The following is a 25,924-nucleotide window of genomic DNA, read 5'->3' as shown; positions in this document are numbered from 1 at the left end:
AAATATCTTTATTGCAGATGCAACACTGTTTAGTGTTGCCGTTTGTAAGTGTATGCGTTTGTTAGCTTTTAGTATTGCCGTAGGGATTTGTTGGCGTGTAGTTGGCGTTTAGTGTAGCGTTTGTTAGTGTAGGCATTAGTTAGTGTTTAATGTTGCCGTTTTTTAGCTTTTGGTGTTGTCCTTAGTGTTGACGAACGTCACGCACACGCCAAGACAGCCGAAAAAGTGCAATTCACAGATACAAAGGCTAACATTACTGATATTACGACAGAACATTTTTCGCAGGGCAATAGTATTCTCCTGTGATTTATAATTGACATCCCCACATCAGTTTTTTTTATGACGCATTGGCACGGGATTACGGTTTACAGGCTATATATTATATACAGTGTATAGATGGCGGGGATTTCACCTTACCAGTTTGAGCCCGAGTCTGACGAAGAAACATCCGAAGACGATAGTAGATAATAGATAGACGATAATATATTGAACACTTAAATTAGCCGGGTTCATAGATAGATAAACAAACAGTTATACCCCAGAAATAACGGTACATGTTACAGTTTACGTGACAGTCCCAGCAAAACGTAGGCGGGGACTATGTCTAGTAACGTAGATACGCGCGGTTAGAGAAACTTCTCGTTTGCGTGATTCAGACTCGACTCCCTTTTTTACAAGCCAACAACATTGTTATTTATTCACCTTAAGACTTACAACTTGGCAGACTGCTTACTTTCAAACACGGCAACATAACACACTGCATGAAATGTAATTTTCATGATCTAAGGCTACTTACTCTTTAAGATCACAGACAACTTCTGCGATTAAAACAAATGAGTAGAAGTCCCCATGTAATACTAATCTTGAGTGAATAATGCTCAGGGCACATCAAGCGATCTCTAACAAAGCATAGTGACGCATAGTACAAAAATGTTTTACTCACATAAGATTGCTGCACCATTCTTTCCATTCCATTCCATTTTCTACCGCTTATCCGAACTACCTCGGGTCACAGGGAGCCTGCGCCTATCTCAGGAGTCATCGGGCATCAAGGCAGGATACACCCTGGATGGAGTGCCAACCCATCGCAGTGCACCATTCTTATCGGATCCAATGAAAGCACTGGACTGCTTTTAAATTCTATCAATGTCATCATAGATAGGTGCATTCCAGAACCTGGTGTTCGCTGGTCCTGGTGTCATTAACAGACGTCATCTCAGTAGCAAGGATGTTTCGGTTCACTTGGATACGATTCGCTCTTATTTAACAAAGGCTCGGTCTAAAATTGTGATTTTAATTCATCGCACATTTAATATTTAAATACTTTCTGTGTGTGAAACAAACCGCACTATCTTTTGCAGATATGAGATACAAGAAAATACTTAAAGAAAAACAAGATTTATTTAGAATCATTAGGTACATATGACCTTGGCAAGTCTGACCTTGGTAGTTTTGAGAGTTTCAAACATACTTTTCTGACAATAAAAATATGTGACATTAAAGACATACAGAAAATGAGGCAGATAAATTATTTGTGCACAAATACATGCAAATCCGTCAAAAAAACAAACTGCATGGGTTTTTTGTTTCCAGGGAACAGCATCAAACATTGTACCATAATCTGGATTCTTACATCATCAAAGAGAACATTACCGCTGTAGCCTGTAAATGTCATTGAATGAAACTGGGTTGTTGTGAATTACGACATAATATAAACCATCTCACTGCCTCTTTTGGTTTTTCTGCTTTTGTGACACAAGCTTGTGTAAATGTTTGATAAGCAAGGATGGATTTTTGTAGATCATGTGACGATCCGCTCCACGAATCTGAATGTGATTGGCACGAGGATAAGACCGCTCCAAAAACTGACTCTGGAGTTCAGAAACCACCTAAAAATAAGAGAAAATACTTAATGTGATGTTCAGCACGTGTTTCGCCTCTTACTTAAAGGTCCAGTGTGTTATTGTTTTGAGAATCAACAGAAATGCAATATAATATACATAACTGTCTTAATACACCTTCAGAGGCGTAAAAAGTCCTTCCATAATGAAACGTTATTTATTACCTTAGAAAGAGCTATTTCTATCTACATACACCGCGGTTCCCATTACATGACTTCGTCATGTTGTTTCTACAGTAGCCCTAAATGGCCCTTCAGAGTGTGTTTCGTAAATACATTATCTCGCCAAAATGTGAAGACATCTTGGTGCTGTGTCAGCTCCCAGTTAAAATTTACGTTGTAGTCATTTATTGCTCCCAAGGTCAGCTTGGACACAGCTTGGAGTTGGATGGACTTCTCGTTCTTCCCGGAGGCTGGCACTCCTTTGGTGGATCTTGGAGATTTCAACATCCACCTTGAAAAACCACAGGCTGCCGACTTCAACAAACTGAATGTGTCATTTAACCTCACGCGAGCTACCACTTGAGCAGTCCACAAGTCAGGTAATCAGCTGCATCATAACTACACATGCCACTGCTCCACTTATCACGGCCAGGTTACCCCGCTGCACACATCAAATCATTTCCTCATCCCTTTGGATCTCGACCTAAATTCACAAGACGCAACACACCTTTCCCCACTGGTTGCATTCTGAAGAAACCTACACACACTTTCTCCCTCCGCCTATCCTCCATGCTCTCTCCCCTTCAACAGCTCTCTCTACTGAATACGAAAAGCACCACCAACACTCTTTGCTCCCCTCTAACATCCTGCTTGGACAGCTTATGGCCTCTTACATCTAGATCAGCCCGAGCTAGCCCATCTGCCCCCTGGTTTTCTGATGTTCTCCAAGATCATTGCATCAAGCTCAGATCTTCTGAGAGGAAGTGGCGCAAATCAATTGATCCTGTTCGTCCCACCCTCGTATCCTCTTTTAAACCTTTTCTGCTGTTCTTTGCCCGCCTTACAGGGGTGCCCCAGGGCACAGTTCTTGGACTGCAGCTTTTCTCCATATACACAACAGAACTAGGTTCTGTCATTCGGACACATGGCTTTTCCTTTCACTACTATGCGGATGACACACAGCTCCACCTGTCATTTCAGCCAAATGATCCGACGGTTTGTGGCTGCATCTCAGCATGCCTGAATTACATTTCACTCTGGAAGAAGGACCATCACCTGCAGCTGAACCTTGGAAAAACTGAACTGCTCGTGATCCAGCAGACCCGAAGACTCACCACGACCTTTCCATCCAACTACGTTCATCAACCATTACTCCTTCCAGAACTTACCTGGAGTTGGTAATTGTTGATCAGTTGAACTTCACAGATCATGTGGCCAGCACCACCTGGTCCTGTTAATTCATACTCCACAAAACTAGGAGAAATAGACCTTTCCTGCCGTGCATGCTACGCTAGATCTTGTCCAGGCTCTTGCCCTGTCCAGTCTGGACTATTGCAATGCTCTACTGGTTGGTCTTCCACCTTGTACAACCACACCTCCTCAGATGATCCAGAATGCAGCGGCAAGAGTGGTCTTCAACGAGCCGAAGAGAGCGCACGTCACTCCTTTCCACACTGGCATCCTATAGTCGCTCACAGCCAATTCAAATCTCTGCTCTTGGCCTACAAAAGCACCACTGGTTCACCACCCCAGTATCTTCACTCGCTAATTCAGACTTATGTTTCCGCCTGATCCCTCTGCTCTGCAATCGAACAACGTCTTCTGGTGCCATTCCACAAAGGGAAGAAAATCACTCTCACGCAATTTCTCCGGATGTGTTCCATGACTCTGGAACGATCTCCTTCTTGCCACAAGATCAGCGTATTCTGTAGTTGTCTTTAAGAATCGTCTAAAAACACATCTCTTCTCTCAACATCTGACCTGTTAGCAAGGTCTTCTTTTCTACTTTCCTATACCCCCTAGCTTCGTATACTGTCGTTGGCTAACTGAGACCAGTCTTACAGCACCTATACTTTGTTGTTCTTTTGTTGCACATATTGCTTTTATTAGTTTTCCCCTACTTTGTAGTTCGCTTTGGATAAAAGTGTCTGCTAAATGACTAAATGTTAATGTAAATAATTACCTGTCCGAGTCAGTACAACAATGGTGCTAATTCATGTTTTCTTCCAAATAGCAAGCAGTAGGATGGCTTACACTGTATAGCTAAATAGACATTTAAAAGCAGCACTCTGTGGCAATTGTGTTGCGTTTCATCTTCAACTTCAAATCAAAATAATTGTTCTGCCACACTGCCATTATTAACTACATAGCTACGATTAGCGGACTACTGTATTTTATTTGTTAAATTACGAGATGCAAACTTTTGCGTAGCTAGGGGACTAAGCTCTTCAACTGCTAGGAATGCAAATCGCAATAAAATCCATGCAATTTTGGCACTTAAGTTCAGCAATTATTTTCTGTGGTATTCAGAAACACGTAAATATGAGAAGTGGTGTGACATAACTCATATTTCACCTTAGGTTGGCAGCCCTCCACCTTCCCCCATTCGTCTCCACGTAAGGTTGTTTACATCAGAGTGTGCGACTGCGTGTGCATATGACGCTAACGCAGCATAAACGTGTCTTATTTTATCCAGTCAAAGGAAAAGATAAGGCACATTTTTCCTCATTGTGATTTGACATGCTCGCGATAATACAACCGCGCACAGCACATGTCTATTTGTTAGCAACCGCAGTTTTAAAGATACAATAAAGGTTTAACAAAACAAGATCAGATTATAACTGGTCTGTTTTATGTCATAGATTAAAAAGTGGCAATATTTTTTTATATTTTGTTTTCGACAGAACTTATTTCAGGCGACTAACAAAAACCCTTAGACTTTGGGTCGATGGAACTGAAAATCCTTAAAACTCGCTTTTGGGGTTTGTATAAAAAAATACGTCTGAGGTACACAATTGTGAGGAATGTGTAGGACTCTCACTTGGTTGAGATCTGCAGGAAGCTGTTCATCAAAAGATTCTCCAGTAATCACATACACGGATGTCTTGCTAGAAAGAGGCTTGTATCTTGAGATCTCCCTGAAAGGTCAAACACAGTATATTCAAACAAAAACATCAATTTAAGGATGTTTAGATATTTTTACAAGAAACAATGCAAAATGTAAATGATTTAAATTCAACATTTAAAATAAATGGTAGTTGGTTTGATTATTTAAAGGGACAGTTCACCCAAAATAGATATTCTGTCATCATTTCCTCACCCTCTAGTCGTTCCAAATCTGTGTATATTTCTTTGTTTTGATGAAAACAAATAAAGATATTTGGAAGAATGATTGAAACCAAACAGTGAACATGAAGACAGAATTTGTATTTCTTGGTGAATTGCTCCTTTAATGCAATAACATTTATACATACAAACTCTTGGAAGCATTTAACATTATCTTTAAAGCCACCAATACTATAAACACAGTAGGTTATATAAAGCTTCTTTCACAAAAATAAATAGTAATGAAGTTAGGGGAAAGCAGCATAAAAAGAGGAGAGGAAGATTTGTTGTATACTTTTTAAGACACTGCTTTACCTGACTTGAGCTGCGCTCTCATTGAGAAAGAAATGCTCATCTACTGCAGCGCTCTGGTGGGCCGGGTTACTTAGAAGGTATTTCTGATTTGAGAAAAATCATTAACAATTAATAATAGAGGTGTAACAATATCTAAATCTCAATGTACGATAATTAGAGGTTGACCGATATTGGATTTTTTTCTGATAATGAGAAATAAGGTGGTCAGTACCTACCGATAACGATTAATTACCAATCATTTTATAACGGTTTATCAACACAAAGTAAATTAGCAATGAAGTGTTTTACATCATTGAACACGTTGCTTGAACCACTAAACTGTATTGTACACTTAAATAAAACACATAAATATTAACTACATAAATAAATATTAAATTCCAGTGTATGATTTAAACAAAATTATAAGTTTATTTCTAACATCTTAATAATTTAAAACATTCTTGGCCCTAAACTAGCAGAATGAAGGATCCATTGTAATATTTTACAACATATATTGTCGTGTTCAAATGCGTGTTTCTTTATATTTAAAAACAAATGCCGTCTGTGCTGTTTCTGTCATCGGTTTTCTATTTCCGAGGCAGATCTCGCACATGCACACACCTGCATACGCACACATACACACTCACGCATGTGCACACATATGCATACACCCACACATCGTTTCAAATTATCGTTATCGGTGCCGATTAATCGATGAAGCGGTCGACCTCTAACGATAATATCTCTGTATAATTTTCATGGTACTCTTTTTTTTTTGCAATATTCAAAATTACAAATGATGACTTGGAAATGTGCCATAAGTATCCTCTTTTATTTATCCTCTAATCATAACTGTTGGTTAGAGGTATGAGTTATAGTAGGAGATGGGTCAAATAACCTAAAAATACCTTTTATAAAATAAAATAATTGGACCAGATGGACATTGACAAACATCAATTTTTTAACATTCAAATGTATTTTTACAAATAAGAAAAAAAATGTTTCATATAGTCATGTGACCATGATAATATTGATATAACTTTACTATTTCGATAACACGACATTGATAACATTGCGCCATCCCTAATTAATAATTTATTCTAGTTTTATTGTTAAACATTGTTTTGCAAGACTGAACTGTAAAACTTTTGGGTCATTTTTAACCCAGCATTAAAAATAATAGACAAAACCCAGCTGTTGGGTTATAAATTGACATATGCTGGTTGTTTCAGTCCTGGTTAAATTTAACCCAGCGGCTTTTGTCCCTTTCTGACCCAATGCATGAGTTAAGCAAAGTATTCACAATGAGAAACTTTCAGGAAACTCTAAAATATATATATATACATAGACACAGGCCTAGAAACACTGTACGAATGTATGTTCAGGTATGCATAAAGTTTTGCACATAGCATCTTAATCCCTGCAAAGTGTTTCTTAAAGACAAAAAGGACCAAGAAAAACATCTGTTTAATCTTATCGTTGAATAATGAACAAACATTATAAGTCACTCACTCTGTGACCTCAGAATGTAACCGTGTCAACCAAACACTTCAATAATCAATAGGATGAGGGGAGCGGCCCCACTCGCAAAGAACAATCTCCCATTCAGAGAGACAAAGCAGTCAAATTAAATGTCAATAAGCATTTTGAGGGCCACAATTCCTCTCTCTTAAACATAAAAGGCTCATGTAACCGCTAATTGCTATTTGATTGCCTGCTTTCTTCTGTGTGAAGAACTCTTATGTGACCGCCTTTCTCTAAATAATGTGATTTGCAGTTGACACATGCTTTGACAATGCTGATATTTCAATAGAAACAATACAACCCAGTCTCAGCTGGTTTAGGATGATTTTTGATGGTCTGACCAGTGCCTCTGAAAACCATCATTACAGACCAGGAAACCTGCTTTTGTTTTTCCAGCAGGGTTGTGATGCACAAGCAAAGTTTTTTTGTCTTTTGGAACAAGTGATATTTTGAAGACTTGGCTTGTTTGTTTTGTTTTTTCCGAATCTCCCGTTTCAAAGAAACATATTGCTTCCGTTTCATGTGTCTAATCTTTCACAGACAAATGAGACAGAGGTCTTAAAAACAGCGCGTCTGTTTTTATGCAGATAGGGCGAGGGACGAGCATGTAGGAAAGAAAGAAATTTTACCTGTACGCATCATCACTGCCTTCCTCTCGTGCATTAATTATTTCAACCTCCCTGTAAAGGCAGAACATTCCTCCTAAATCACCTCCTCCATTCCTCGGGTCAACTTTCCATTCATGTCGTAAATGGGAATCTGTAGCTTTTCGTGGGGAAAAGAGGACCATTCAAAATTGTAATAAATGTTTTGCATATTCGTGGCCGGACGTTAACTTGCATGAAATTGGTTGGAACTGGAGCGAGGAGAGCGGCCGTATGCTTTGACTGTTTCGCGTCGTGACCTGAGAAACCCGACTGAAGGCATTTCTCTCTCACATCCAACCGGGAAAGTTCTTAGACATCTTACGCAGCCGATCATTAAACCGTTACTCTGGTTTTCCAGAAGTCTGTGGTTTTTAGACACAGCTGTGATTTATGCAACAGCTCCACCAAGTGGCAATATGATGTCATGACTAAAATCTATAAGGATACTCACAGATCGATCATTAAATAGATAAGAATTTTTTATAAATATATGGGAATAGTGGTGATGTGGCTAGTGGTTTATTATCAGAGCTTGTGACTCAAAGGATGCAGGGTTGAACCCAGAACAATCTGAGTGTTTTTACTGAAGTCAACTCGTGCATGTTAAAGTCTATGAACAGTATATTATAGTATATTTTAGAGTCTAGTGTTCTAGGATACTAATGCAGACCAACCTGTCGTTGTATAATGTCTTCGGAGATGTTTTCTCCTTGAATGGCAGGCTTCAACACACCCAGAATAATGAGCAGACGACTCAAACCTGCAGCTGCGGAGAACTGCATCATCTGCAGGGACGGGACCAGGTGAGAATACCTGTTAACATACACAACAAGAAGATTTAAATGGTGATTTTCAATGTCAGATGAAAACAAAACTGGCAAGGCCTACTTTTTACAGAATATTACAGTGTTTGTTAGAAATCATTTATCTCTGTGAGTCATTTTTTTATTATGTGCCCTCGTAATCTTTCTAAAACTTAGAATTTAGCCTCAACATTAAGCCCCATCTCACATTTTTCCTAATTTGCAAAATTCTGCTATCATTACTTTTGTCATTTCAAACCTTCGGAACACAAAAGAAGATATTTTGTAGAATGTTGGTGACCGAACAACAGCACTACCCATTGACTTCTATTGTACCAATGCAAGTGAAACGGATACCTCCTCTGTTCGGTTACCAACATTCTTCAAAATATCTTCTTTTGTGTAATTAAAAAAAAGAATGCCTTACAGGTTTGACATGACAAGAGGATGAGTAAATGATGACAGAATTTTTCTTTTTGGGTCAACTATTCCTTCCCTGTTGATCCATTGAAATTAAAACAGCTTCTTTTGAAACTGCTTTTGTGACATGATGACAACTGTGCCACTAGACAGAATAAAACAATTGTGACTTTCATCCTAGACGGACACAGAGGCCTTATTGAGGTCTAAGGGTCAAAAAGAGGGTGTAAAATAGACAGGAAAAACCACCAGCTATAATAGATGAGAATAATTACAGCATGTTCACATGAAAAAGTTAGAGCAGATGTGCAGTGACAGACGTCTCCTGTGATGAACTGCATTAATTGTGCAGTCATTACCAGCGCATGAAGAACTAAAGGAGTTCTCTCTGTACAGCCCGATGCTTCACTATGACAGCTCATTTATGAAGAATGAATATATGACACTGAAACATTGATCAACACTCTGGTGAAGAATATTTAGACACGTCAAAGATCTCAGTCATTAACGTCAGCACACATTACAGAACACACCGTCTTACAGCCTGAGTGTATTCGTACAGTTTAATGTACTGACATCAAGCCACAGAAGAAACAAAAAATTAAGAGACCATTCCAAATTTTCACTTAATATGAATTTCCAGGTGTATTGTGGCCATTTTTAGTCCAGTGTCTGTTGAATTTCAACAAAATCTCAGGAGTGACATAGTCATCCAAAAGCAATGTAAAAGACTGACAGCATGACAAGACACATGAAAACTGTGATAAAATACAGGTTATCACATAAATAAATATCTTTCAACTTTACCGAAACACATGTAGAAATATTTCTGTTTAATTGCCTAAAAGTGAATATGAACTTCTTTGCAGTATTTGAGGTCTGAAAAAATACAGAGCATCTTTCTGTTTTGACCCGTTTCTATTTGAAATTTGGGAGAAATATTGTTGGTAGTTCACACAAGGAAACAAATTCACCATTTAAACTAAAAACACACCCATAAATAGTCAATTCAAATTTTCCGCAGCTGTATATAGAGTAACTGTGATACTAATATGACATATAAAAATGAGGTCATTGGCTCTTATATTGTAGGTTGAATTAACTGTATATTGCTTTGGATTAAAGTGTTTTGAAAATGCAAGAAGTGAAAAAATACAATGAAAAAAATATATAATAGTAGACAGGTTTGGAATGGGTGTAAGTATTAACAGAATTGTGATTTCTGAAAGAAATAGCTACATGACTGATACTGTAAATACTTTATATTAAAGAGTACATAACATGAGATCATGAAAATTACATTTCATGCATTGGGTAATGTTGGCGTGTTTGAAAGTAAGCTGTCTGCCGAATTGTAAATTTGAAGGTTAATGAATAACAAAGCTATTGGCTTAGAAAAAAGGGACTCTGAATCACGCAAACGAGTCGTCCCTAGTCTGATTCGCGAACCGCTATGGATTTACATCACTACATATAGTCCCCACCTCTCTTTTGCTAGGACTGCCCGTGAAAACACAGTAGCTTGTGAGCCTCATTCATGGTAGACCAATCACAGCAGACTAGACCATCTGACCAATCACATCAGACTAGGCTAGCGGATAGGAGGGGATTAGACGGATGAATCGTGGAACGAATCTTTTGAGAGTCAGTCAAGAAGTATGGTAAGATTAAAAGCCTATTGTTATTAAATAATAGTGTTTTTACACCTTCTATGTACATAAGCTTGTTGTTGGACACTCCATAAACCAAAGTAGGATCTTCAAAATCCCTAGCTGTGTACTCTTAAAACAAAAAAAAGGTTTCTCGTATTACAAAATACAATTCTGGTTGAACCTCCAAAAACCTCCCTTTCTTCCATCAAAAGTTCCATAAAACGCAAAAAGTTTGCCAAAGTCTGAATATATCATTTTCAAAACCTTTACCCAGAGATTCCCCGTTCTCTCCAAATCATCATTCACACTTTGTCATCCGTCAGCATTTCCAAGCAAAACACAGCCTGTATCCTCCCTGGCAATTTGATTCGTAGTCAAATCGGTTTTGTTCGCTCTGACACTTTATTTGTCACCTGTCCCATTCGCTTCATTTCCTCATTCTCTCCGTTCCTCCGGTGCTAATTCTGAGCGTTAGGTCTGGATTATGTGCGGGAAAGCATGCGTGTCAAAGGGAAATTTAGTGAGGGTAAAGACAGCCGCGATAGGCGGATGAATTAAACAGATAACTGCAGGCAGTCGGAGTGCGGACGTCGTGTCGAGCAAAACGCCTCACTGATGTTGGTCATTTTCCATTCCATTCTCTCTCTCTCAATCTCTCTTTCCTTCCTTCCTTCTTAAGTGTGACAGAAAACTATCTAAATGAATAAAAAAGTGATGAAATGACTTTGGCACCGTGGACTTTCTGCTCTTTGACTTCCCATCTGGATTAGTGCAGGCTGAATGGAATCTGTTTCTTTTGTAAGAACCAACACATGACTCTGTCTGAATGTTTCTCTCTCTCTATTACACACACACACACGGTATTGATAAGAGTCCATCTGAATTCACATGTACTTGATGAATTATGTCCTCTAAAGCCTCTGAGAAATGCCAAGACTGATTGGTCATTTACATTTATCCAAAGCAACTTACATTGCTTTATCCTATACATTTTACATAGGTATTTGCAATTCCCTGGGATCGAACCCACAACCTTGTGTTGTTATGCAATGCTCTTACCACTGAGCTACAGGAAAGCTGGTCAACACAAAAGTGAAAGAAGTTTATGAACGGGTGATTCAATTTGTCCTTGAGGTAGATTTACACAGATAGGACACAAAATGGACTCCGACTATTACAGCATTATAATAAGCAAACTATTGACTAATAAGACACGATTTAACAATCAATCTGGTTTAAAATGGCGAGATACGACCGTAAAACTGTATTTATACTGCAATGGTACTTTAGCACAAGAGCTCACAAAGTTAACACAAGCTGTTTTATGTTGATAATTTCACAATTTCCTAAATTATATCATAAAAGTAATGTTTCAAATAGAAATTATGAATATATAAAATGCAAACATTTAAAACTTTTAAACATGAAACAAAAATATTCTGAAAATATGAAAAATAATTCTTAATAATTCACACAGTTATGGGGTTGTGGCACATTATATTTTGTTTTAGTGGTGTGTTATATAAATAAACGAGACAACATAGGGTTGCGTTAATAGTAACACAAAATGTGTTGTCCTTAACTAGACACAAAGAGATAGTTCAGCCAAAAATGAAAATTCTGTCATATATTTATACAGTGTCATTTCAAACCTGTATGACTTTCCTTCTTCCGCAGAACACAAAAGAAGATATTTTGAAGAATGTTGGTAATTGAACAACAGTGGTACCCATTCAGTTCTGTTGTATGGACACCAAACCAATGCAAGTCAATAGGTGAGTAAATGATCACAGAATTTTCATTTTTGGGTGAACTACACATGTCACTTATGACAGATTGAGTTTTCTCAAGTTGTCTTTAGAATAAATCCTTAATATGGTTTATGTCCCTTCGACTACAATTGACTCTTTTCCGTATTGCCGGGAGTGTGACAGAATCCTGCTGAAACGGGTGGGAATGACTTCCTGCGCGCAAATCTCTTGGAACAGCCTCTTCTTAAAGGTACAGTGTGAAAATCACATGACCCGCGACTAGTCATCAAGCTTTAAAGGTCACGTAAGAGGAATAATGTTGACTAGTCGACTTGTTCGTTCAACCCCTACACTGTATAAGCTTCCCAGTGGGCAACGTAATACATGTAAATTTGTTAACTAAGCTGATGAAACCGGCGAAACGTCATTTGGAAACCATGTTGCACTCTTCTGCAGGAAGGGGATGGGCGGGGCTGTGTGAACCGAACCAAACATAGAACTTACAGAGTGTGGTTGTAGCCGCTATGAGGTTCCTCAGATGTCTAGTTAAGAGTTGTTCTACTACTAAAATAATTTTAGAGACATTATTTTAAGGTGGAAAAATACCACAAAGTGATGCCCAAACCTGTAGCAATTTCTTTGTTTGGTTACACACACAGAAAGATATTTGAAAGAATGTTAGCTGAGATTTCTGGGGCGCTATTGACTACCATGGAAGAAAGAAATGTTTTTTTTTTCTTCTGTGAAACACAATAGAAGCTATTTTGAAGAATTTAGGAAAACAAACAGTTCTGGGGCTCCTCTGACTACCATTTTTGACTACCCCAGAAATCAGTTGCGAACATTCTTCAAAATATCTTTCTTGTATCTTTGTGTTCAACAGAAAAATATTAAAATGGTTTGAGTAATTCATAGCAGAATGTTCATCTCTGGGAAAGGAGTATCCCTTTAAGAGATGTGGTAAGTGCCCTTCTGAGATCTGTAAGTAGGGGGCAGTCACGTTTCACTGTGAGATACTCTGTAATATCTGACAGAAGTCGAGTGTGGATTCCATCGCAATAAAACACATCCACACTGTACTGCTTCCTGCTGTTTATGGTTCAGCTTCATTTTGATAGATGGGACTTTAGACACACAGGACTTTATCTGGAGGAAATCCCTCTCAAGAGAGACTTTGGAAAGTGACAATTCTGGCTTGTTTGTCAGCATGCTATTTTTCTGACAGGCGCTTTTGTTCCTTCAGAGTCAAAAAACAAAGTCTGCATCATTTAAACCTCTCAGGATCTCAAAGCAAAACATCTAGCAAAGAAGGAAGGCCACAATCTGTTCTCACGCAACCATGTCTGATAGGACTAGAAAAATCTAATTGATGGCCTACCAACTCAGCCAGAGCCCCACCAGCTGGTAAACCACCTAAACGTGGAGGAAAAAAAAAAAGCAACACTGTAGTTTTTTGACATTAAAATAATGTCTCAAAATGATTTCAGTGGTAGAACAACTCTTAACTGGACAAATTCTACCCCTGCTACCTGAGCAGCCTCATAGTGGCTACAACCACACTCTGTAAGTTCTGTGTTCGGGTCGGTACACACAGCCCATCCCCTGAAGAGTGCGATATGGTTTACAAACAACGTTTCTGCATTCACCGGTTCCATCAGGATTGTATTGTAATTTTCTTCAAGGTTTTTGGCCTGCATGAGTTTTTTAAGTGCACCACATGACACCTATGGAGCAGCGGCTAATCACATGACATTCATTTTGATCATATTTGAAAAATATGGATTTTGGTCAAATTTGATATTTTCATAAAAAAATTAATACATAAACCTTGTTTCGTGATCCCGATGCTCCGAGTCATAATTAAACATCTGAGAGGTGCACCTACCAAAGTCTTTCCTAATACAAACCCTTATCAAATATCATCTGTAAACTACAGCTTCTGTGACTGAAACTTCGGGCAAATATCACGAAGGCACCCAAGTGCCTTACTCACTCAGAAAGGCAGAGCTGTGGAAATTCGAAAGGGAGACTGGCAACTGTATCTCATAACATAGCAGTTTCGATCACACGGGTGAAATGAATAATAAATATCAGCGCCATTTTCTCTTTGACAAACACTTTGCGTTCGTCCCTTTCTGCAATGCTTTTCACAGGAGCAAACATCCCATTTGAACCTGTGATTCTGGTTGCCCCCAAGGACCAAAAAATTACGATGCAGTTATCTTGAGTCTGGTTGGCGCAAGGATGCTGTAAGCTGTTATCTTGATTCTAGTTGGGCAAACAAATCCAGGTGCTGGACCAAAGACGCTTCAAGATGCTCGAGAGTAGACGCCTTACACTGGGTTCACACCAAACAGGAATTAAGTTTTTTTTAATTACATACAAAGTCAACGCAAAGACGCGTATAGACGCAAACCCGCATCAATCTCGTCTTCGAAAATATTTGTCAGAATGCGTCGGTCACAAACTTAAAATTTCCTGTGAGTAATAAAGAGCGTCGAACGCGATTGTTCGTGTTTGGTGTGAACCCAGCATAAGAACCCCCAACGACAAAAAACTCTTCTTTGATTCAAAACCAATAGCCAATAAGCCAATAGAGTGCGTTAAAACCAAACTGTTCCTTCTTAGTGACGGCCTGCTACAGCGCCTCTGATGGACAACTTTAAAGGCCCTTTTTGACACCCTCAGGTTCCAAATTTTCAAATACTTGTATCTCGGCCAAATATTGTCCTATCCTAACAAACCTTTCACAAATTTTCAGATGATGGACCAGTTTGTCATATTAAATGACAGTGGCTCTCAACTCTGGCCCACAAGATCCATTTTCGATGGCGATAGATTTGCGCAGCACCGTATTAGGTTTAATGCATTTATTACTAAAGATGCTGATTAGCTTGTCAGGGGTTTTATATCAGAGATGGGGCTAAACTCGGCAGGAAAATGGATCTCGCAGGTTCTCGAGTTGAGAACCACTGGTGTAACAGATAGTGATACAAATTTCTCCATTGATCAACGTTCAAATCTTTCTGTTTATTCTTTGCAGTAAGTTACATTTAAATCGCAAATATTTTAGTATAGATGGGCTTAGCGGCAACAATAAAGAAACATTATGTGGCCCAAACTTAACCTCCGGTAGACCCCCGCAAAGAATCAATAAACTGTTGAGTAGTTTTGATTTAATTTAATACAGTTAATAAACGATAAAATATTCATATAAAAGGACTTTAAAATAGGGCTGTCACGATGATGACGATTAATTGTCTAATAAATAATTGCGATTGTGTCGATTAATTGTCTGTTTCAAGGCTTTGAAAACAGAACTATTAAAGACAATTAATTTATTAAATGAAGAAAAGTTATACTTTAGAAATGTGAATTTTGTAAATTACGAATATGATTTCCTATAGAGCGACCTTAAAGGAGTAGTGCCCATTCACTTTTCTATAGTAATGTTTATTGCTATTATGGAAAGTTAATCGGGAAAGTTCTAAAGTGAACTACTCCTTTAACAAAGAAGACCGTCTATAGCACTTAAACTACGTACGAGGGTCTTGCTGTGTAGATGCAGTCTGAAAAAAATCAACACCAAACATACAAAACTAATACAACTCAAATGATGGAGAAATGTCATTTGAATGTAATGGTAAAAGAATAAAAGATAAAGAGCGGTGGATGTAAAATGGAGCAGATACCACAGATTGCCCTTGTTTTATAAATGATTCACAATAATTGCGGATATCTGAAATAATTGGGATAATGTCAAATAATTGCGATGAGACAATTATTTCATAATTGTGACAGCCTTACTCTGAAAAGCATAAACTGAATTAAAGATTCATTTGATTGATATCTTTTCAAGATATCATAACAATACCATTTCTGTGAGTTCTTCAAACAATAATCATGTAGTTCAAATGTGATGTTGTGACAACCTTCTCGCCAACATTTGTGCACATGCAATAGCTGGTGAATTGTTTTTGTTGGGCGATGAGAAACTACATTTATAGTACAGTTAATGTCAGATTTACATGTCAGAGTGGATGATTTTCCAAACAGACACTTAAGGCTCTGGTAATTCCTCTAAAACAAAAGACTGAATATCCATGAAGAGATATTACAGAATTCAAATCCTGTACTTCTGAACATCTGGCATTTAAATGCATGGAAAGGCTAATGGAGAGCTTTCTTTAGATATTAAAGTATCAATAAGCTTAAAATAGAACTGCAGCAAAATTAGATTTTATAAAAACGTACTACTCCGTGGATTATTGCCTCCAGCAAAGCTGCTTTAAAATAACAACCATATTAATTCCCAAAGATTACATGTTCCATTGCATGACCATCACATAAGCAGACATTTAATGCGCCTTCATCATCTTTAAATGAAACCACCAGATCTTTATGATGTAACTAACATAACTAATAAAACTCATGTGATACGGATATTAAGTCCAGCCCTGAGTTATTATCCACAACATTTATTTCACTGTTTCCGGAGTAATTGGATCGCATGTACACCGTCTCGGACTCAATGAAAAGAGCGTCTATTAATCAAAGCGTAACTGCTCGCTCTTCCCAGATAAACGTCCAGTCATGTACAAATGATTCTATCCGGGCATATTCATTTCTTATCTAACTGAACTAATTCCAGTCGCGTAATTCCGATAAATAATAGAGGTATGAGTTTATGAAACGGGATCGTTTGGTAGAAGGAAGAAAGGACGTTTAATACAGCACACAAAGGGTCTCTTAGGAATTGCGATCATGTCCCAGCTACATCATTCCAATAGCAGCACGAGTGAGGGGTGGAAATGCGACTCTATTTCCCATTTACCGCCACAAAAATTGGATATCTTCGACTTGCTTGACTATGGATATTAACTGCGACTACTGTAGCTATAAATACCCATGTAATTGGAACTGTACGTGACTGTATAAATATTTAACAAGTGTAAATGTGAGCAGATCTTGCTGGTTTGAGTACAAAAAAAGAAAGTGTTCGGCACATGTCCGTTCAGTTTCATGAGAGATGTCGTAAAGGGATTCAAACCAACCCGTTCTCACTTCCGACTCGTCACATATTGACGCACGGTCAAGGCCCCTTAATGTCACCTTTTAACGCACAGGGAACCCCTTTAGAATCGTTTTTCGATGACCAGGAAACTGCGTTGCTGCATTCTTAGCATTTCATTGGAGCACCTAACCCCACCCTAAACCGACCTTCTAAACCATATAAAACACAACACGCGAATAAAAGTACAGTCACGGGTATTTATTGCACAAACTGACCTAAGACAGTGTTAAAGAAGCCTATTACAAACAACTCGTGTCGCAGACCTTTTTGCACCGAAGCTGTACGATAACTTTATATGAAGATGCCGTGTCCGTGAATGCACGAAGATGGCTCTCATTCAAAAAATAAACTGGAACATTAGCTAGATGCAGTCGTTTGGTCATGAGACACAGGAGAGCCTATGGCATCGTAGCTTACGTAACTCTTCTTATGATGACAATTTTGAACGTCTTTTGTTCGGCTCACCGAATCTGAGATTTACAGCTGACGGTGATCGCTTTCGCATCTGTTCCTCTCGATTGTTTGCGTTGGTACCCACGGAATATCTGTACTTTTGAACAACACTGTGACTGCTTGTATCTTGTGTTTCATATTACCAAAAAAAACCCTCTTCCATTACTCGCTCAAACTGCAATTATCCTGTCCGTTAAGTTTATATCAAACCCTGAAACATCATCATTGCAAATTATATCCAATATACAATTTCACAACGACGCAAAAATTTGCGTGCCCTACACCTCGAAAAATAACACCACAGGGGTTCCCTATGTGTTAAAATGTGACACCGATTGCCGCTGACCGAGCATCAATATGTGACAAGTCGGTAGTGAGAATGTGCTGATGTAAACATTTTCTTTTACGATACAATAACAATTATTTTGTGTTGTATTTAATTCAATGCCACTGGTATAATTTAATTTATTTTCTAAAAAAGTACAAAGACCCTAAAAGGAATTTAGAATGTGACAATTAATAAACACTTAAAATTGTATACTTTTTGTGTTCAATCTATGATTGACTAATATTTGTAATATATAATATATGCAATATTAGAGGGACAGTTAACCAAAATGAATATATTTTTTTTTACTAATCCTCATTCCAAACCTGTAAGACTTTCTTTTTCTGCAGAACACAAAAGAAGATATTGCGAAGAATGTTGGTAACCAAACAACTTTGGCCCCATTGACTTTTGTATGGACACAAAGCACATCTCATAAAATATCTTCTTTTGTGTTTACCGACGAAAGAGTCATAAAAAGGGTGAATAAATAATTATTTTTAAGTGAACTATCCCTTCAATGTCACAGAATGACTTTGAGCGAACGCTAATGGTTTTTCAATTATTTCCAAACACTCATCCGATTTATCAGAGGTTAGAAAAACATCTGTGCCTTTTCTTTCTCCCTCATTCTCTCTCTCACCAGTACTGCTTCCACTTCTCCTCTTCAAAGACATCTTCTGGGATCGGATCGATCAACACCAAGTCAGACACTTGCCTGAAGAAACAGAGCCAGAGATAGACAGTCAAAAGACCACACAGAGGATGTTTCAAGAGCTCAGATAAGACCTCTCTCTCTCTCTCTCTCTCTCTCTCTCTCACACACACACACACACACACACAGTGTGAGCTCCTCCAGTAATGAGGGAGAAATGAACAGCATCTCCAGTGTGTCTATTCAGTGAGATGGATGGGGTCAGTACCACAGCATGGACAATATTTTCAGTCCATGCACTACAGAGCTGACACAGCTAAATGTATGACTGTCAGAGCAGCACATTAAAACATTAAATCTGTCATATGAAGCGTGGGGGGAGCCTGAGAGCTTCTTATAGTTATGCCAAGTGTATCTGAAACGGTTACCTTGTTAGGTCAGAAAAGTACAGTACTTTGCGAAGTCCAATTGGACATATGTAACTGAGCAAGACACAGGACTTCCATATCTTTATAGTCTATGTTATGAAACCTTCAAATTTAACATTTAAAATCTTATTTAGGCATATTAAACTTAACACTTACTAAACATTTAACAGTGATATTATTATTTAGCCACATTGTATCTTTAACTAGGGGACAATTTGTTCCTTAAAGGGATTGTTCACCCAAAAATGTAAATATTGACTCACCCTCGAGTATCCAAATCTGTATAAATCTGTTTGTTCTGTTGAACACAGAGAAAGATATTTGGAAGAATGTTTATAACCAAACAGTTCATGGTGCCCATTCACTACCATAGTAGGTAGTCAATGGTCAATGGTGCCCGAGACCTGTTTGGTTTTAAGCATTCTTTCAAATATCTTTCAGTGTGTTCTCCAAAACAAAGAAATGTATTCACATTTGGAACAATGATGACAAAATATTTATTTTTGGGTGAACGGTTCCTTTAAGGGAATACACAAAACACACATCTAAAAACATGGGCCAAAATATCAAAAACTGTTGTGCATTTATACGTAAACTTACGTGTCATGGATGTGGCTGTAGAACCTCCCGTTGAGCGTGCCCAGTTCAGAGCCAATCAGGATGAAGGGCGTGGCTAAATCCGCAGCCTTGATCAATCGGTGGAGGTCGTCCACCATCCTGAGAAAGACAGGGAGCACAGTTTTATGTGAGGGAAGTCTAGACGTGACTCATCTGGCAATTCGTTTATCAACGGGACACACAATGACAAGCGTTTGCATTCGCTTCCAGACAGGACGCCTACAGTCCCAGACTGTCGCTCATCAATTAGCAGAGCGGTCAGCCATGTTACATGGAGGATAAACTGACCCCAAAACAGAGGATGACACATGGAATTAATAAGCACTGTGCACCACAGGACACGAAAAAGTCTGGTTTCTAACATCCTCATTAACTGAAATGCCATGAAGATGTAGTGGGCACAGGGTAATGCAGTGGCATACATCTTTGAGATATGCAAAGGTTAGTTACAAAAATACCAAAATAGAACATTCAAAATAGAATAGATATTCAGAGTGGATTATGAACTCGGTGCACACATTATACATTATGCACTGCTAAACTTTTTGAATTAAAAATAGCATGTGAAATAGATATTGCCTTCTTAATTCGTCACACAGAAAAAGGTCAAATTGATGAGGATTCGTTTGTATACTGCGCATTTTCACAAACGTGTTATCTGGTCCATGCATACAGAAAATGCATACAAGACAAAGTAGACGATAGATTCCAAAAATAGTATAGGAGCAATGTGGAGATTTTAGCAGCATCTAGTGGTGAGGTTGCGCATTGCAACACCCCTCCTTTTCAAAGCACTATGACGGCTCTCACAGGACAAAGATGTCGTCGCGTTTTCGCTTCTTTGCTGTAGTAGATAACGTATTTACGAAATGCGCTCGGTAGAGAAGTTTGTCTGTGTAGGGCTACTGTAAAAACAACATGGTGAATTATAATAAATAAGAATAAGATAATAAAACATAACGCTTCATTATGTAAAGTCTTTATACACCTCTGAACACATAGTTATGTATATTATATTGCATTTCTGACAATAGATCCTCCAAAAAATTTAGCATAAATCATATTGCAAATATGAAAAGCTATCACAAAAGCACAACATGGATGAAAATAGGAGAAAAGATGACCCCTGATAACAACTCCCCGTCCCCCTTCTACACAGCACTTTAATGCACGGAGATTGTTACCATGTCAACAGCAACAAGATAAGAGTGACTTCACGTGTACGATGAAAAAGGCTGAAAGGCAGGACATTGTGTTGCCAAGGACAAGGACACGCAGATTGCTCTTCAGCGGTGTGATCGAACCGGGCGCCCAGCACTGATTGAAGACCAGAGGAGGTGTTTGAAGGAGAGCAGACTTAAAAAAATTACATTTTGTCATAATTCACTCACCCTCAGATTGTTCCAACCTGTATACATTTATATGTTTTGCTAAACATAAAGGAAGATATTTGAAAGAATGTCCGTAACCAAACAGATCTCATCCCCCGTTGACTCTCATAGTATTTTTCCCTGCTATGGCAGTAAGGGGGGATGAGATCTGTTTGGTAGTGACCTTTTTTCAAACATCTTCCATCTTGATCAGAAGGACACAGACATTTATACAGGTTTGGAACAATCTGAGGGTGAGTAAATTATGACAGAATTTTCATTTTTGGGTAAACAATCCCTTTAAACCTGCTTCTTTCTCATTTTGATTCATCACACTATATAACCATCCAATCTTTATTTATGCTATAAAACATCAGAAATCTCTTCGATATTTGACCATTGCTTTACAAAAGCAATCAAGATCGAAGAGTTCACCCAGAATGGAAATGATGCTATGAATGATGGAGAATTTAGCAAGTGATGCTAAAGTTAGGTATCATTCTTGAATAATGCTCAGGGAAGATCATGTTAAGAGTCTTGTTTTAAGGGCATCATGTCTATGTGTGTATATATATATATATATATATATATATATACACAGTATTGTTCAAAATAATAGCAGTACAATGTGACTAACCAGAATAATCAAGGTTTTTAGTATATTTTTTATTGCTACGTGGCAAACAAGTTACCAGTAGGTTCAGTAGATTCTCAGAAAACAAACAAGACCCAGCATTCATGATATGCACGCTCTTAAGGCTGTGCAATTGGGCAATTAGTTGAAAGGGGTGTGTTCAAAAAAATAGCAGTGTCTACCTTTGACTGTACAAACTCAAAACTATTTTGTACAAACATTTTTTTTCTTCTGGGATTTAGCAATCCTGTGAATCACTTAACTAATATTTAGTTGTATGACCACAGTTTTTTAAAACTGCTTGACATCTGTGTGGCATGGAGTCAACCAACTTGTGGCACCTCTCAGCTGTTATTCCACTCCATGATTCTTTAACAACATTCCACAATTCATTCACATTTCTTGGTTTTGCTTCAGAAACAGCATTTTTGATATCACCCCACAAGTTCTCAATTGGATTAAGGTCTGGAGATTGGGCTGGCCACTCCATAACATTAATTTTGTTGGTTTGGAACCAAGACTTTGCCCGTTTACTAGTGTGTTTTGGGTCATTGTCTTGTTGAAACAACCATTTCAAGGGCATGTCCTCTTCAGCATAGGGCAACATGACCTCTTCAAGTATTTTAACATATGCAAACTGATCCATGATCCCTGGTATGTGATAAATAGGCCCAACACCATAGTAGGAGAAACATGCCCATATCATGATGCTTGCACCTCCATGCTTCACTGTCTTCACTGTGTACTGTGGCTTGAATTCAGAGTTTGGGGGTCGTCTCACAAACTGCCTGTGGCCCTTGGACCCAAAAAGAACAATTTTACTCTCATCAGTCCACAAAATGTTTCTCCATTTCTCTTTAGGCCAGTTGATGTGTTCTTTGGCAAATTGTAACCTCTTCTGCACATGCCTTTTTTTTAACAGAGGGACTTTGCGGGGGATTCTTGAAAATAGATTAGCTTCACACAGACGTCTTCTAACTGTCACAGTACTTACAGGTAACTCCAGACTGTCTTTGATCATCCTGGAGGTGATCATTGGCTGAGCCTTTGCCATTCTGGTTATTCTTCTATCCATTTTGATGGTTGTCTTCCGTTTTCTTCCACGTCTCTCTGGTTTTGCTCTCCATTTTAAGGCATTGGAGATCATTTTAGCTGAACAGCCTATCATTTTTTGCACCTCTTTATAGGTTTTCCCATCTCCAATCAACTTTTTAATCAAAGTACGCTGTTCTTCTGAACAATGTCTTGAACGACCCATTTTCCTCAGCTTTCAAATGCATGTTCAACAAGTGTTGGCTTCATCCTTAAATAGGGGCCACCTGATTCACACCTGTTTCTTCACAAAATTGATGACCTCAGTGATTGAATGCCACACTGCTATTTTTTTGAACACACCCCTTTCAACTAATTCAACTAATTGCCCAATTGCACAGCCTTAAGAGCGTGCATATCATGAATGCTGGGTCTCATTTGTTTTCTGAGAATCTACTGAACCTACTGGTAACTTGTTTGCCACGTAGCAATAAAAAATATACTAAAAACCTTGATTATTCTGGTTAGTCACATTGTACTGCTATTATTTTGAACAATACTGTATATATATATACCATGTGGAGCTTTTTTTTTCCCGTCTGTTAGATATTTCATTACAATACCTTCCAGTGGTTGACATTCCCCAGACTTTCTCCATGCCTGTGGTTTCATTCTCCAGGGTTCTTCGGCTGAAACCCAAACCAACTCTGTCATAGGTGCACACCTGAGAAACAACAGATCACAGCTTGGGGTACAGTCTTACTTTTGAGTACCAGCCAAAAATAATGGTATATGGATATGGGTTTATAATCATGCTGTACAACAGTACATGTCAGAATACCATTGTTAAACCATCTGATCCTTTTATCACACATATTTATTCAAGCATGTTTCCTAAAATTAGAATTCAACAGTTAACACCGGAGAAGGTAATAGCCAAAAGAAACCAGAGAAGATTGGGTTACTGTTGCCCGATACTAATTATATTTTAAACAATTCTAACTGTATTTACTGAAGTAATAAAAGAGCAACTGCCTTAAAAACTTAAATTTAACCTTTCTAAGAAGTCAAATAAACAGTATTTCATTATGGATTTTGTAACTAATGACTCGGACATTAATAAAATTTGTGAAATATCAGTGAAATGCTTCTCTGTAAATAAAACATCCTTTGTTTGCATTAATGTTTCATGTTGATTATGATCTCTCAGACAGAGTGATCTTCTGTAAAACATATTTAAAGACACTGTAAGCAATTCTTTATGGAACGTATAACATAAAATGTCTTATAACAGATGACAGATAGTAGATGGTTGACATTCAGATCCAAACATACATCACTTGAGAAGGTTTGTGAACTGACCTTTGTTGTTAATGACAGACTCTCCTGAACATGGTACCAGACATCTGAAGACATTCCTGCTGGAGCATCAAGAACCACTGAAACAAAAGTGAAACATGTTCAGTCTAAACTTAGTTTAAATCTGCACCACAAATATCTAAAGTAAACCTTTGGTTTCATTTTTTGGAGACTGCATGTGTTGATCTACTCTTATTTTATCATTAAGAAGAGATAGTCGATATAGTCAAACTCATTAAAGGGATAGTTCACCCAAAAATTTAAATTCTGTCATCATTTACTTCAGATAGTTCCAAACCTGTACAAATGTCTTTGTTCTGCTGAACACAAAGAAAGATATTTTGAAGCATGTCAGTTACCAAACTGACATGCTTCAGTATTCTTCCAAATATCTTCCTTTGTGTTCAGCAAAACAAAGAAATGTATTCAGGTCTAGAACAACTTGAGGGTGAGAAAATGGTAACAGAATCTCATTTTTAGGTGAACTTGCCCTTTAAGATGTTAGACACAGTTTTATGTATTCTTTGAAACAAAATTCACTTTGAACAAGCAGAGTTTAAGAACCATTTAGGGTGAATTTGACATAAAAAAAACATTCAATTTTTTAACAGTACTGATAGAGGTTCAGAATCAAAATGTGCATTTAACCTACCAACTGGTTGTCCATGTCCCTTGCACAAAAGGTGGATGTTCTGTCCCAGACCGATATCTATTAATTGAGCATCTACAAATTGAAAGACATTCAAATAAACCACCGTGTTCAAAAAAACAAAAGCTACATTAACCTGCACATTCTCAAGACCTCTGAAACCCCACCTGTGGGAGACAGCACCTGTCCTTCTCTCTGCAAAGAGGCATAGTTCAGGAATGCTGGTGTGAAGATGAGGAAGAGCAGAACCTTCATCCAGAAAGACACAACAGACCAGCAGCTCCTCTGAGAGACAGCCACAGCAGTCACACCGGTGTCATCTGATCTCTGTGAATGAGAATCATAATATTTCATATGCAGCTTGATATCCTATACTACACAAAAAAGGACTTATTTATTTACTGTATTATGTTTTTGTGACGACATCAGGTATTTTCACTTTGCTGCCGTGTAGTTTATTCACAGAAATGCACTACAGTTTTAACATGATAAGATGAGGTCATATCAAAATAAAGAATACAAAGATGTTTCCTTTGTACAACCCAGAAAAGTTTATGGTACGATTTTCAAAAGTGTACACACGTGTTCCGGAGATCATATTTTATTACCTTCTTTCTCTCAGGTTTGACACTGTCACCATCTTCTTTTCCGCTGGTCCTTTTGCGCAACATTTCTTTTTTACTTATTCACAAATATTAGATTAGAACGAATGAGAGAAAAGCATGGGGCTCTTCCGCATTGACAGGAGCCCGTCAGGTACATAACGCGTTTCGTTAACCTGATAATGCGTTCATAATATCCTAATATACTTTTTAATAAATATTATAATACGATATATTTTCTGTCAAATCATCATAGTAATACTGAATGACAAAGCGTTGTTATTATTTTGTTTTAAACGTAATACAATTTTTATTGGGCCCTATTTCTTTTCGACAATTTTATAGAAAATACCATGATAGTTCCTATAAGAAAGTAAAATATCCTTCGTTTTGCTATAAATAAAACTATAAATGGGATGATTGCTTGTGAGAAAAAATATACAGCTTGTTAGTTCTAGTACTCC

The 25,924-nt window shown here is 37.9% G+C and overlaps 1 protein-coding gene across 1 annotated transcript; it reads right to left on the bottom strand.

Annotated features, from left to right (window-relative positions):
- Positions 1-1,382: 1,382 nt before the first annotated feature.
- Positions 1,383-25,601, bottom strand: si:dkey-122a22.2 (uncharacterized). Its single transcript, XM_056763498.1, has 11 exons — positions 25,467-25,601; positions 25,026-25,185; positions 24,862-24,933; positions 24,213-24,289; positions 23,474-23,574; positions 19,797-19,913; positions 18,757-18,831; positions 8,307-8,445; positions 5,483-5,565; positions 4,884-4,980; positions 1,383-1,889 (listed from the first exon to the last, which is right to left on the bottom strand). Exons 1-11 carry the CDS (start codon positions 25,527-25,529, stop codon positions 1,722-1,724), a joined length of 1,152 nt encoding a protein of 383 aa, XP_056619476.1. The 5' UTR covers positions 25,530-25,601; the 3' UTR covers positions 1,383-1,721.
- Between the last annotated feature and the right edge of the window lie 323 nt (positions 25,602-25,924).

Source organism: Triplophysa dalaica, chromosome 12, assembly GCF_015846415.1.
Source record: "Triplophysa dalaica isolate WHDGS20190420 chromosome 12, ASM1584641v1, whole genome shotgun sequence".
In the NCBI taxonomy this organism is placed as follows: Eukaryota; Metazoa; Chordata; class Actinopteri; order Cypriniformes; family Nemacheilidae; genus Triplophysa; species Triplophysa dalaica.
Note: the sequence above shows the minus strand (reverse complement) of the source record. Positions and strands in the feature narration are given on the sequence as shown.